The 15,757-nt window shown below is 37.0% G+C and overlaps 2 protein-coding genes across 2 annotated transcripts; both read right to left on the bottom strand.

Moving 5' to 3' along the window:
- Window positions 1-2,243: 2,243 nt before the first annotated feature.
- On the bottom strand, window positions 2,244-3,194 carry LOC130025293 (olfactory receptor 52H1-like). The gene has a single exon (XM_056116249.1). The coding sequence runs from the start codon at window positions 3,192-3,194 to the stop codon at window positions 2,244-2,246; it is 951 nt and encodes a 316-aa protein (XP_055972224.1).
- Window positions 3,195-13,093: 9,899 nt separating this feature from the next.
- Window positions 13,094-14,044, bottom strand: LOC130025286 (olfactory receptor 52H1-like). Its single transcript, XM_056116242.1, has one exon. The coding sequence runs from the start codon at window positions 14,042-14,044 to the stop codon at window positions 13,094-13,096; it is 951 nt and encodes a 316-aa protein (XP_055972217.1).
- Between the last annotated feature and the right edge of the window lie 1,713 nt (window positions 14,045-15,757).

Here is a 15,757-nt window from a genome sequence, read left to right on the forward strand (position 1 = left end):
TTTCAGTCAGCTTTCTGTACAATAAGATTAAATTCAAGTCTCCTTTTTAAAAAATTTTTATTAGTGAAACACCATGAGGTACAGTTGCAGACTTACAGATTTTTGTGCTTGGGTTTTACTTATACAATGATCGAGTACCCATCCCTCCACCAGTGCCCATTCTCCACAACCACTAATCCCATCCCCCATCCTCCATCCCACCCTGCCTCTGTGGCAGTGCAGTCCCTCTTGTTCTCTCTCTCTCTCCTTTTGGGTGCTTGCAAAAGAGGAACTGAGTGGCAATCATGTTCGGTCTATAGTCTACTTTCAGCATGCATCTCCCATCCTGGGCGGATCTTCCCAACACCGTTTATTTGGTGCTCCCTTCTCTATCTGCGCTGCCTTTACCCCTAGAGTGTGCGGCTGGCCTCCAAGCCAAGTCTCTTTATTTTGGACTGATTCTGTTCTTTTTACTTCAACAGAATTTGTTAACATCTGTCTAAGTGTTTCCCAAAGATGGCATTATCACCCACTAAGATACACTGACGTGATTCAAGACGTAGTAGAGATCTCAGGTGCATTTAGTGGGCAGTTTTGTTTGCCATCTGAATGAAGGAAGATTTCCAGGAGGATCTGAGCATTTTTTTCCAGAAAAAAGCAGTGGTGAAACAAAAAAGTATGAAGGCCTCTGAATAGATTTCTCTGAAAGAACGTTTTCTTTGTTACTTTTTAAAGATTGTGTACATTACACACAAATGTAGCTCAAAATATCATCGAGATTACTTCCAGGATAATTTTATCTAAGTTGTGGTCTCTGGGAAATATTATAAAACTTTATACAGTGTTGGAGATACAGTATTTTTGTGGTTGTAGTGATAGGACAGTGGTACTTAGGGCTAACACTGAGCTCTGAGCTCATAGGTCACTCCTGGTGATATTCTGGGAGCCATACACAGTAACAGGGATAAATCTGATTGCCCTATACAAGACAAGTGCTTTAAAGTTTGTGCTTTACTCCTGCCCCAAAACTTGGTTCCAATGAAAATTGAACTTACAAAATAATGTGCAGAAATAATTTTATACCTAAAACCAAAATTCTTCAACAGTTACAATAATTAGAGAAAATAGGTAATTTTGATAAAGTGGGGTTTTATTTGTGGAACATTAAGATTAATAAATCTACCATACAACAGGCATTTTGTCTGCCATTTAGGGAGAGCTATGTTGCTTCCAGAACTAGCAAATTTCACAAAGAACCCAAGATTTCTTATTAAACCTAATAGTACTGCGCTGCACCATCCTCTCATTGTTCACCGATTTGCTCAAGCGGGCCCAGTAATGTCTCCATTGTGAGACTTGTTACTCTCTTTGGCGTATTGAATACATCACGGGTAGCTTGCCAGACATTGTTCTGCAGGCAAGATACTCTCGGTAGCTTGCCATGCTTTCCGAGAGGGGTGGAAGAATTGAACCAAGGTCTGCTGCGTTTAAGGCCAATGCCCTACCCGCTGTGCTATCACTCCAGCCCCTTTTAGAGAATACAGAGACTAACTGAATTACGTGAGAGTCAAGGTACATTTTATCAGGTCACCAATTGATTTTGATAGCTATCAATTCTTTTGCAGTTAGAAAAACTAAAGGTAATTATTTTGTAAGGAAATCTTTTCTATAAGGTTGGAAAAGGAATTAAATCCCCATATATGACACATATACTCTATTGCCCAGAGAGTTACTGAACCAAGAGCAATATATTTGTTTGTTGGTGTTTTTAGGTTGTGTTTTTGTTTTCTTTTTTTGGTGGGGAGAGGCCACATCCAGTAATACTCCAGAATTATTCTTCCCCCCTCAGTTTCTCTTCAATAAGAAATCATTTTCTTGTTACATTTATCATCTCTCCCGGGTCATGTCCAATGTACTGAATCCAACACTCTGAGACTTGTTATATACCTGTCAACCTTATTAGAAAAGTAATATTTGATTGTGTTTTATATTCTTACCTTGCTATCCCATAAGTCTTGGCTATCTCAAAAATAATATGAAATTTCCCTCTGAACAATCTATTGAAGAAAATGGAGGTTAATTGAAGTTTTTGTCACTTCACATTATAACTAAATATTTAATCCACGTCATGGAGTTGCAACTTAGAAGCAAATTCTTGGAGTTCATGTAGATTTAAGACACCATGGTAGATGTTATACAGTAAAATAAATTCTAAAGTCAACATGATCACCTCTTTCTATTCCTTTCCACATTTTAAGTTCTACTTATTGTATCTCTTTAAGGAGGAAGATGTGAATGAATTTTTCCCGAATCTGCTTGGTCTTCACCCCATAGATAATTGGATTGAGTGCAGGAGGAATAACTACGTAGAGGTTGGCAACCATAATGTGGAAGGAGAGAGGAATATTGTGACCAAAACGGTGAGAAAGGACAGAAAACAGGAAAGGAGTATAGAATATAAGAATGACACAAACATGAGAACCACAAGTGTTGAGGGCTTTCTGGTGGGCATCCTTTGAAGGGAGGTTAAAAATGGCATGAAGAATGAGACCGTAGGAAACACCAATAAGGATCATGTCTGAGAGAACAGTCATTATAGGAACTGAAAACCCATACCATATGTTGACGGAGATGTCTGCACAGGAGTGTCGGGCAACCCCTATGTGCTCACAGTAGGTATGGGGCATGTGGAGAGTTCCGCAGTAAGGCAGTCTCTTTAATAGAAACACAATTGGTAGGATGATAACAAAGCTCCTGCTGAGAATGCCTATTACAATCTTAGTAACCATTTGGTGTGTTAAAATAGTGGTATACCTGAGAGGGAAGCAAATGGCAACATAGCGATCAAATGCCATAGCTAAAAGGATGGCAGATTCCACAGCAAAGCTACAGTGGAGAAAAAACATCTGAGTCAGACATCCAGGAAAGGTAATTTTCTGGGGACCCCACCAGTAGATAGTCATTGCTTTGGGTACACATGTATTAGACAGGACGAGATCTGTAGCTGACAGGATGGAGAGGAACAAGAACATGGGCTCATGCAGGCTTCGCTCTATGGAGATAAGATAGATAAGGGCACCATTGCCCAGGACAGCCACAAGGTAGATAATGAAGAATGGAATGCTGATCCAGATGTGAAAGTGCTCCAGCCCTGGGATTCCCAGTAGGATGAAGGCTTCTGGATTGTAGCTGCTCAAGTTGAAGATTGCCATCATGGTCTTGTGCAAGAGAGAAATCTTTCACTATAAATAAAAAATAAACTCCATTGTTCATTATGAGCAACAATTTCAAGGCTCAGTCTTTTATCCATCTTCAGTACAAATTTATTTCAGCTTTGGAAAATGACAAACTGATCCTTTTTAATTTTGGGGGGAATCTGACAAAATATGATCACATCAAAAGATTTCTCAGGGACATCAAACTTACCAATGTATGTGTTTAATCCAGCTCCCAGTAATCATCGCAAAAATTTAATAAGCCATATGAATGGAATTATTTTTGCAGCAAAACACTAAGTAGGAACTTTGAACAAAATTTTTATTTTTAGAAACTTTAAGCTTTTAATGTCACCTGGGGCATCACATGGCCTTCACAGGTCAGTCTCAAACATCAAGGTATATCAAGCATTTTCTTTTTAGTTTTTTTGTGTCTCAAGGATAGAACATTAATTCTAGCACTATCAAAGCTGAAGGATGAAGAGGAAAAATGAAAATAAATTCATCTTCTTTTTCCTCTCCTTCTAGCTCTATTAATAATAATGATTGTTCACATACACAGGATACCAGTGGTAGTCTCTAAAAGCAATATTTATCTCTTTTTGTCAAAGATGACACTTTAATATTTTCTCCTGTTGGATTTTTCTTCAAGAATATATTTTCAGAGAAGTGTACAAAGTGAGTCCTCCAGGTAGGCCTGGTCTCTGGAGTGAGATATCTGGATCTTCTAGCAACTGGGGTAGGCTGAGCCCTACCTGATGGGAAGGCCCAGCACCCTACCCACCTTTGACTTTGTTGGCATTTAAATGTTCTAATTCCATGACTAATCTCAAAGACATGCCAAGCTACTAACTGATTCCAGTTCCACAGCTCCTGATACAGCATCTCTATATTTCACTGTCCTGACAGCCTAGAGGGAGCATAGAAAATCAGACAGTAGTATGTAGATGACCATTAAGATCAATGAATGAAAACAATAAAATAGAAGTCTCAGTATATCATCAGAAAATGACTCTAGTAGCACATGGTTAGAAACGTGTTAACAAGCAATATAAAGAAAATTATGTCATGCCTGCTAAAAGGAGAGCCATTGATGTGTGTGGGGCTGGGTCATTGATGGACGGGGAAGGTCACACTGGTAGTGGGATTAGTGTGGCAACACTGAATATTACATTTACTGTATTATGATAAATCTTTGTAAACCATGGTGTTTAAGAAAAGTTTCAAATATTTAAAAAATTAGTAAGTAAACTAAATGATGCTTCTAAGCAATAAAAAAGAATATATTCTTTATCATTCCTATGTCAGAGTCTTAGAAATGAGATCCTTCTCTAACATATAAATATAAAAGTGCAGTAAAAGTAGAATATGCAATGTTCAACTAACATTTTTAAAAGCGACTATCACTGGCTAATCTATTCAAGAACTCTTCCATTTGAGACTTTTTAAAGACATAATTCTTCTGTGCTGTGACATAAAACTCATATTCTTTCTCACATCATTAGACACATCTTTCTAACCACATGAATGTTTGAGTTTTAAAGTGAGACATTCATGAATGTTAATTTTATTCATACACTGTATAGCCTTATAAATATTCTGAAATATATGCAATGAATGTATTCCTCAATCTTGGCTTTGGAATTATATAGTTATGAGTCATCTTATGCCTAGCAAATTCACATAGAAAGCATTCAGGTGCATCCAACTTAGCATGTCCCAAAATACCACAATTCTCATTCCGTTTCAGCAACAAATTCTCCCAAAATGTTTTCCACACAATTGTTAATAGTATATCATACTGAGTTTCTTAAAGTAGAAGATTTTTTTAAATTTTATTAGTAAAAGACCATGAGGTACAGTTGTAGACTTACAAATTTTTGTGCTTGGGTTTCACTTGTACAATGATCGAGTACCCATCCCTCCACCAGTGCCCATTCTCCACCACCACTAATCACAGTATCCCTCCACATCCCAGTGCTCAACCCTTCTCCAACTGTGGCAGGGCACTCCCTTTTGTTATCTCTCTCCTTTTGGGTGCTGTGGTTTGCAAAAGAGGAATTGAGTGGCAATCATGTTCGGTCTATAGTAAAGTAGAAGATTTTTTACATTAATCAAATCTCCTTCACTTGCAATCATCCAATTTGTGTTGCTAACACTTCTCTTTTTTTTTAAATTTTTTATTAGTGAAACACTTCTCTTATTAAGGCATTCATCTTCTATATATCACTCTACTCCAGCCACTTGTAGCTATCAATACATTGATTGTTCCATGCTACATGCCTTTATCTTTAACCAGGACCTCTACTTAGATTCATTTTTCAAAGACACTTATTCTCATTGTGTAACTACTGAAAGATTTTGTGAAGCATTATTATGTAATCCAAGGGAAGGGACAGGGGAAATAAACATATGATTCCAAGTAAGAAGAAATAGGATATTTGGTACTTCAAAAAAATCATATGGCTACTAAAAGAACAGTAGGGTCTGTCTCCTTTTAAAAGTGCTTAATGTAAACTAATTACAGTGAAAATCAATGTAGAGAAGCTTTAACTATAATTTTGGAGTCAGGAATCAGTTTTCCCTGGCATTGCCATAAAATTATAAATATTAGAGGTTATCTTGCTACACATTTCCTATGATATACTACTAATATTTTGTGAAGAGCAATGAGAGAGGCTGAAATAATATACATACCTCATTTACACAATACCCATATTTACATCATGAGTATCAGTGTCAATGATATTCACAGTTCTCATCATTAAATGTCTCATTTACTGGAGTCCACATGTTGCCCACCTTCTTCTCACTTCTCTATTACCTCTGCATCTCATTAACACTTCTCCTTTCAGGTTTTGCCTTTTACAAAGCTCCTTGTGTACCACATCACAGGCTCCTACCTTGAAAGTCCTTGTTCTGTTAACATGTTGGAGGTGCATTCACGAACCTGAGAGTGCAGACACAGCAATCAGGAAAAGACCAAAGAAAGAAAGAAGCTGTCCAGGGTCACTAAGGACAGACATAAAACTAAGAGACACACATGGATTCCTGTTCATACTGGGAAGAACAAACACAGAACACTAAACAGACGGTTTAAATGTACTTCTCTTGTTTCCTCCAGAGACTAGAGACAAGCATGTAGCAGAGGGCCTGTGAGCCAGAAAGTTCTATGCAACTCAGGTCCCAGGGCCCTTAAATTTTAGGAAGTGAAAAAGTGGTCAACCAGGGTAATATTTTTCCAACTTCTACGTTTACATTGCTCGTGTTATGGGTTTCTCATTACTTATAGATCCAGAGTTGTCTCATTAATTTCTGGGTCATGACCTAACTTGCTCAGTCATTTTATCGAGAAAATCGGGTTTAAGTAAGACCTACCATGTGTCTCCCATTTGCCTTCAACAGGGTGCTTTTTGTGTGGGTTCTCTTTCCTGTTTTCCAAATATTTGAACCAGTGCTCTATAGAGAATCATCACATATCACTCTTAAATAAACCTATACAGTTCTAAGTGTAGATTAGAGTCCTGGGAAGGGGCCAGAGAGAACAAAGTTACACACCTACATATAGCTGACAGTGAATTGATCAGTGGCACCAGATGGTTCCTAGAGCATGCCAGGTGTATTCCACGGCCATTGAATCCCACTCATTGTGGGTAAACCCTAGCACCACAATATTTGGAAGCTTTGTATCTTCAGGGCCATTTCACATTGAACCACAGATGGTTGGCCTAGAATCACTGAAAAGGACTAAGGACTCTTGACAACATCTTTTGATGCCTGATTTCTAAATTCTGGGAAATTCTTAACTATGACTTCTCTAATAATTAGTGCATCAAATTTGCCTTCATTTTCTTTGTAGAGAAGAGATATTTAAATACTTTAAAAAATTAGAGCTTGGCATTTAATTTCCAATTCTTTACAATCCGTGTCTACTTATTTTAGTTCATTTGCACATTATTCACACACAAGGAGTTGTATAGACACGGTGCACTTCTTTTCTTTTATAATACTCAGCATTCTCTCATTTTATAAAAATAAAAGTTGGTGGGGCCAGAGAGAGAGAGAGTACAGTGGGAACGGCACAAAGCAAGTACCTAACAGGCTCAATTCCTGCACCCTATAAGGTCCTCCCAGCCACCGGTAATGATCCCTGAGTAGAGAGGAAGGAGGAAGACCTGCACATAGGAGGGTGTGACAAAACAAGCACTAATATTAATGATAATAAAAGTTGGTGTAAGCAAGTGTGTATTTTATGTAAATAGGTTGGAACTAATATTTTGTTGGGAACTGAACCCAGTTTTGCTATTTGTAAGCAACTGCATTGCCTGCTGTGCTGTCTCAAACTTTGAAAAAAATATTTTTATGTATTGTTTATCCATATGTAGGGTTTAGTGAAGCCTAAATATTAATTATTAAGTAGGCAATAAACAGAAGACACAAGAATAATATTCAGTAGAATATGCATGCATTTGATTTTAAAAAGCAAGTACTATTTTTATTAATGGTGACACTAATTTTATGTGATCTTTTGTACAAGTTCCCCCAGACACAGTATAATATTCTTTAGATGTGAAATATGATAAAATTTCATTTTGGGGGTTCTGAAGAGAATGAACAAAGTGTAAGGATTTTTCCCTGTACATGGACAATCTACCAATCTAGGTCTTGATCTCTGGCACCCCTTCTGATCCCCTGAGACTGCCAGGATTGGAGTACTGAGTTCTTCAGTGCTGAGCAAAGAGTAAGCCACCTGAGCACCACAGGTTGTGGCCCCCAAACAAAATAAATAGATCAATCAAGGTCTATTCTTGTATGTGTTTAGAGGCACTACACTGTAGCATTGTCCTCCTGTTATTCATCGGTTTGCATGAACAGGCCCAGTAAAGTCTCCCTATTGTGAGACTTGTTGTTACTGTGTTTGGCATATCAAATATGTCATGGGTAGCTTGCCAGGCTTTGCCATGCCGACAAGATACCCTCTGTAGCTTGCCTGGCTCTCCGAGAGGGGTAAGAATAGAACCTGGATGGCCTGGTTGGCCTAGTGCAAGGCAAACGCCTTTCCCACTGTGCTATTCAAGATGAATGGAGTTTAGAATAAACTTTGTCATTGACTGATGAAACTTATTTAAACGGACTAGAGATGGAAGAACGGAACCATTGAGAGCTAAGAACCTTGAATAAAGTATTTATAATAACGTTTGAATAAAAATTTATATTTTTGTATAAAACACATAGGCTTTGGAAGTAATGTCTGTGCTATTGTAACTTGCTATGAGGAAAAACAAAAATTGAAGGGCACTTGCATGGTGGTAAATAGGGATTTTCTAGCTTATTCTGGATAAATTAAGTTTGTGGAGATTGTCAAGAGTTAACTGGGAATAAATCGAATAAGACATTTTGACTCAAGACCACCCTGATAAATTTAAAACTTAAATAAAGAAATATTTAAATAAATAATTTAAATATTTAAATAATCTGAAACTGCATAAATCTACTAAGGACGTTAAATATCTAAATAGTCACCGTTTATTTAATGTTTAATTTAATTAAATGTTAAGTGTTAATTGTTAAAAGGTTAAGTGTTAAGGAAATGGATTAGCCTGATAACATAAGACTCAATTGTAATTAAAATATTTTCAGAAATAAAATTGAAGAAAAAAATTTTTTTAACTTCTTGCACTAGCAATTCGCAGGTTTTTTTTTTTTTTGTACATATCCTTTACCTCCTGGGTTAAGATGATTTTGGTCCTTGATTTTTTCACATACAACTGTGAACTGGTATGGTTCTTCTTCCCTTCTTTTCTTTCATGATTTGTATTTTAAAAAAGCCAATGAATATTTCCTTCTTGACCATGTAATCTACAGAAATCCTTCTAATGCCATGCACAAAAGTCGGATCCAAATGAATTAAAATACCTCCATTTGAGAAGTGAATTCATAAGCTTCACAGAACAAAAGATGGAGGTAGAACACCCCCCCCCCCCACAACATTGAATTAAATGCATCTTCAAATAGAAAACAACATCTACCAAGCAGGTTAAAGCCAATACAAACAAATAGGACTACTTTAAACTAAAAAGTTTAAAGTTTACACTAAGAAGCTTCTGCATGTCAAAGGAAAAAGTGAAGAAGATGTGAAAACATCCCATGCTATTGGAAAAGTGTGTACACAATATCCATATGACAAGGGGTTAATATCAAAGATATTTAATGCACTGGTAGAATTTAACAAGAAAAATACTCAACTCCATCAAAAAATCAGAAGAAGAAATCAATATATACTTCCTCAAAAAAGAAAAACAAATAGCCAAAAGGCATATGAATAAATGCTCCATCAGGGAAATACAAATTAAAACAACAATGAGATATCATCTTTTACCACATAGACTGGCACACATCAAAAAAAATAAGAACAACCTGTCCTAGAGACGATGTGGGGAGAAAAGGACCCTCATTTACTTTTGGTCAGAATGCCAACTGGTCCAGTCTTTGGAAAACAATATGGGTATTTCTCAAAAAGCTAGAAATTGAGCTTCCACAGGACCGAGCAATAGCACTTCTAGGAGTATATTCTGGGGACCTCAAAACACAAGGGAGAAAAGCCATCTGCACTTTTATATTTATTAAAGTACTATTTACAATAGGCATAATCTGGAAACAACCAAGTACCTGATTCAGATCACTGGATAAAGAAACTATTGTACACCTTCACAGTGGAATAGTACACAGCCACCAGGAAAATGAAGTCACCGATGTTTTCTATAAATAGATGAACATATTGTTTTTATTTTAAAAGAGTTGTTCACAGCATTTGATCACATTAAATATTTCAACACCAATCACACCATCATTACACGTTTCTACCAGCTTTATTTCCAGTTTTCCCACACCACCCAAGACTACCCCAGAGGATGATGCTAAATAATTTATTTTGTATTGCTTGTTATGAATAATTGACTAAAAATTATCCAAAACTCTTTCCTTAGAGGAAAGTGTTATATCTCATCTTGGAACAATTAAGACCCTGAGTTACAGATTATTAAGTGTGGTTAGGCTTTTAGTTTTGTGTGTTGAATATATATGCACATATATGTACATTATTGTGTATATATATTTTTTATCAAGATCAGTTGTCTTCTTCATTACACCCCATCAGTGTTGAGTATTTCCCTTGGTATATCAGTGGCATAATTATATGAAATGTCACATATTCGCAAAAGTGGTCCAGTGCTCAAGGTATTATACAAATTTTTCATAGGGTTAAATAATTTTTCAACTGAATGGTGATTTAGGGAACTGGAAAAATCTGTGCCCCATGCTGCTCTCTTTCGAGATTCATTTGTGGGTCTGGATCATGGCCAATAATGCCCTTAATGGATCCCAGAGGTGGTTCATGGGCTTGATTGCCAGGAAAGCAGAAACACAGGGAGATGAAAGCAGAGCCTGTCCCGACTCCAGAAGCCTGTAGATTTCAGTCACATATCCCACATGCCTGGATAATTCAAGTGAATTCAATCCAATGCGATAATACAGGTTTTTAAATTAGAACACCAGTCTGATTTCTGGGATTAAGTCCCCATGGTTCTGCATATTTTTCAGACAATAATTATTTGCTTCTCAAAGAAAAATGACTGAGCATGCTTTTCAATCAGCTTTTTGGACAATAAGATTAAATCCAAGTCTCATTTTTTAAAAATTTTTATTAGTGAAACACCATGAGGTACAGTTGTAGACTTACAGATTTTTGTGATTGGGTTTTACTTATACAATGATTGAGTACCCATCCCTCCACCAGTGCCCATTCTCCACAACCACTAATCCCATCCCCCATCCCTCCATCCCACCCTGCCTCTGTGGCAGTTCAATCCCTTTTGTTCTCTCTCTCTCTCTCCTTTTGGGTGCTTTGGTTTGCAAAAGAGGAATTGAGTGGCAATCATGTTCGGTCTATAGTCTACTTTCAGCATGCATCTCCCATCCTGGGCGGATCTTCCCAACACCCTTTATTTGGTGCTACCTTCTCTATCTGAGCTGCCTTTACCCCTAGAGTGTGCGGCTGGCCTCCAAGGCAAGTCTCTTTATTTTGGACTGATTCTGTTCTTTTTACTTCAACAGAATTTGTTAACATCTGTCTAAATGTTTCCCAAAGATGGCATTATCACCCACTAAGATCCACTGACATGATTCAAGATGTAGTCAAGATCTCAGGTGCATTTAGTGAGCAGTTTTGTTTGCCATCTGAAAGAAGGGAGATTTCCAGAAGGATCTGAGCATTTTTTTCCAGAAAAAAGCAGTGGTGAAAAAAAATAAGTATGAGGGCCTCTGAATAGATTTCTCTTAAAGAACGTTTTCTTTGTTCCTTTTTTAAGATTTTAAACATTACACACAAATATAGCCCAAAATATCATCGAGATTACTTCCAGGATCATTTTATCTAAGTTTTGGTCTCTGGGAAATATTAAAAAATTTTTATAGTGTTGGCGATACAGTATGTTTGTGATTGGAGTGGTAGGACAGTCGTACTTAGGGCTAACACTTAGCTCTGAGCTCATAGGTCACTCCTGGTGATAGTCTGGGAGCCATACACAGTAACAGGGATAAATCTGATTGCCCTATACAAGACAAGTGCTTTAAAGTTTGTTCTTTACTCCTACCCCAAAACTTTTTTTCTATGAAGATTAAACTTACAAAATAATGTGCAGAAATAATTTTATACCTAAAACCAAAATTCTTCAACAGCCACAATAATTAGAGAAAATAGGTAATTTTGATAAAGTGTGGTTTTATTTGTGGAACATTAAGATTAATAAATCTATCATACAACAATCATTTTGTCTGCCAGTAAGGGAGAGCTATATTGCTTCCAGAAATAGCAAATTTCACCAAGAATGCAAGATTTCTTATTAAACCTCCAAATTGTCTTCTAGATAATAGTACTGCACTGCACCATCCTCCCATTTTTCATCGATTTGTTCAAGCGGGCCCAGTAACGTCTCCATTGTGAGACTTGTTACTCTGTTTGGCATATTGAATACGTCACGGGTAGCTTGCCAGACATTGCTCTGCAGGCAAATTAATCTCGGTAGCTTGCCAGGCTTTCCAAGAGGTGTGGAGGAATTGAGCCTAGGTCAGCTGCGTTCAAGGCTAACGCCCTAACCGCTGTGCTATCGCTCTAGCCCCTTTTAGAGAATACAGAGACTAACTGAATTACGAGAGAGTCAAGGTACATTTTATCACCAATTGGTTTTCACAGCTATCAATTCTTTTGCAGTTAGAAAAACTAGAGATCATTAATTTTGTAAGGAAATCTTTTCCATTTTCTGCCTTTATAAGGTTGGAAAAGGAATTAAATCCCCATATATGACACATATACTCTATTGCTGAGAGAGTTACTGAACCATGAGTGATTCATTTGTTTTTGGTGTTTTTAGATTGTATTTTTGGTTTTTTTTTGGTGGGGAGAGGGCACATCCAGTAATACTCCAGGATTATTCCTCCCCTCTCAGTTTCTCTACAATAAGAAATCATATTCTTGTTAGTTTTACCAACTTTCATCTGGTCATGTTCAATTTACTGAATCCCAAACTCTTAGACTTGTTATATACCTGTCAAGCTTAGATTGTGTTTTATATTCTTACCTTCTATCCCATAAGTCTTGGCTATCTCAAAAACAATATGAAATTTCCCGCTGAACAATCTATTAAAAAATAGATGTTAATTGAAGTTTTTGTCACTTCACATTATATCTAAATATTTAATCCATGTCATGGAGTTACAACTAAGATGCAAATTCTAGGAGTTCATGTATATTTAACTCACCATTGTAGATGCTATACAGTGAAATAAATTCTAGAGTCAACATGATAACCTCTTTCTTTTCCTTTCCACACTTTAAGTTCTATTCATTGTATCTCTTTATGGAGGAAGACGTGAATGAATTTTTCACGAATCTGCTTGGTCTTCACCCCATAGATAATTGGATTGAGTGCAGGAGGGATAACTATATAGAGGTTGGCTACCATAATGTGGAAGGAGAGAGGAATATTGTGGCCAAAACGGTGAGAAAGGACAGAAAACAGGCAAGGAATATAGAATATCAGAATGACACAAACATGAGAACCACAGGTGTTGAGGGCTTTCTGACGGGCATCCTGGGATGGGAGGTTAAAGATGGCATGAAGAATTAGACAGTAGGAAACACCAATAAGGATCATGTCTGAGAGAACAGTCATTAGAGGCACCGCAAATCCATACCATATGTTGACGGAGATGTCTGCACAGGAGAGTCGAGCAACACCTATGTGCTCACAGTAGGTATGGGGAATGAGGAGAGTTCGGCAGTAAGGCAGTCTCTTTAATAGAAACACACATGGGAAGATGATAACAAAGCTCCTGCTGAGAATGCCTATTACAATCTTAGTAACCATTTGGTGTGTTAAAATAGTGGTATACCTGAGAGGGAAGCAAATGGCTACATAGCGATCAAATGCCATGGCTAAGAGGATGGCAGATTCCACAAAAAAGCTACAGTGGAGAAAAAACATCTGAGTCAGACATCCAGGAAAGGTAATTTTCTGGGGACCCCGCCAGTAGATGCTCATTGCTTTGGGTACACATGTATTAGACAGGACGAGATCTGTAGCTGACAGGATGGAGAGGAAAAAGAACATGGGCTCATGCAGGCTACGCTCTGTGGAGATAAGATAGATAAGGGAGCCATTGCCCAGGAGAGCCACAAGGTAGATAATGAAGAATGGAATGCTGATCCAGATGTGAACGTGCTCCAGCCCTGGGATTCCCAGTAGGATGAGGGCTTCTGGATTGTAGCTGCTCAAGTTGTAGAATGCCATCATGGATTTGTGCTATTTTATTCACTAAAAATGAAAAATTTTTCATTATTCATAATAATGAATATGAATATAATAATATAATATAATAATAATTATAGCAATATTTTAAAGACTCAGTCTTTAATCCTTATTTAGTATAAATTCCTTTCCTCTTTTGAAAATGACAAACTACTCCCCTTTTTTAATTTTTTTCAGTATTCTATTTAATGTGATCACATTGAAATATTTTCCCAGAGATATCAAACTTACAAAGGTATTGTGTTCAGTCCAGGTATCAGTAATCAAGGCAAATTTTAATAAGCCTTATGTGTGAAATTATTTTTTAGAAAAATGTAATAATTGTGGGGACTGAAGTTAGAGTAAAGTGGATAGGGCATTTGCCTGTATGGGGCTGACCCAGCATCCCATATAGTCCCTCGAGACCATCCAGGATTAATTTCTGAGTGCAGAGCCAGGAGTAACCCCAAGCAAAATGTCTTTTCAAAAAGTGTACTTCATTAGATATTTTGAAATGAAATTTTTTAGTTTTTAATACTTTAAAACTTTAATAATAACTGCAGGATAACATAGCATTCAGAAGTCAGTCTCAAACACCAAGGTATATCATGGATTTTTTTTTAGTTTATTTGCATTTCAAGTTTAGAACATTAATTCTAACTTCCAGTTTACCTCTATTAATTCTGTAGTGAAGATCACTCATGTAAACAGGATAGATACAAGTGGTATTCTCTAAAAGCAATGTCTATATCTTTTGTCAAAGCATATTCTTAAAGATTTTTCCAAGTTGATTTTATTTCAAGAATATGTTTTCAGAGAAATGCAACAACTGATTCCTCCAGTTCGGCCCGGCCTCCAGAATGAGATCTCTGAACTCTAGGAATGGGGGCGAGTTGAGTTCCTACCCTGTAGGAAGGCCCAATGCCCTGCCCACATTTGACTTTCTCAGGCATAGAAATGGCCTAATTCCATGACTAATCGCAAAGCCATATCTAGCTGCTAAATGATCCCAATTACATAGTTCATGGATCAACATCTCTAAACTTCACAGTATTGATAGGCCAGAAGAAGCACAGAAAATTAGATGGTGAAACTTTGTAGACTCCCTCTAAACTCAGTGAATGAAAACAATAAAGTAGGAAGCTCGATATATCATCAGAAAATGACTAGTAGCACCATTGCGAGATATGTGTTTAAAAACAATATAAAATAAAATATGTTGTGCCTGCTAAGAGGGGAACCATGGGGGCGTGTGGGAGCTGGGGCATTGATGGAGGGAAGGTATCACTGGGAGTGGGATTGATGAAGGAACACTGAGTATCTGAAATAACTCTATTATGGTGTTTAAGAAAATTTCAGACATTTAAAAAATCAATAAGCAAACTAAATGATGCCTCTATGAAATAAAAAAGAATACATTCTTTATCATTCCTATGTCAGAATCTTAGAATTGAGATCCTTCTCTCACATATAAGTAGAGAGTGCAGTAGATGTGGCACATGCAATGTTCAATAAACATTTTTAAGGGCAGTTATCACTGGCTAATCTGTTCAAGAACACAACCATTTGAGACTTTATTAAAACATGTGTAGTGACATAATACTCCATTCTTTCTTACATTATTAGGCACATACTTCTAGCCACTTGAGTATTTGAGTTTTACAGTGAGTCATCCTTTAACCATACACTGGACAGCTTTATATGAATATTTATATTTAA

This window comes from Sorex fumeus, unplaced genomic scaffold, assembly GCF_029834395.1.
Source record: "Sorex fumeus unplaced genomic scaffold, SorFum_2.1 ptg000030l, whole genome shotgun sequence".
NCBI lineage: Eukaryota > Metazoa > Chordata > Mammalia > Eulipotyphla > Soricidae > Sorex > Sorex fumeus.

Coding starts and splice junctions, on each gene's coding strand:
- LOC130025293 (XM_056116249.1), bottom strand. CDS start 3,194: ATGATGGCAATCTTCAACTTGAGCAGCTACAATCCAGAAGCCTTCATC.
- LOC130025286 (XM_056116242.1), bottom strand. CDS start 14,044: ATGATGGCATTCTACAACTTGAGCAGCTACAATCCAGAAGCCCTCATC.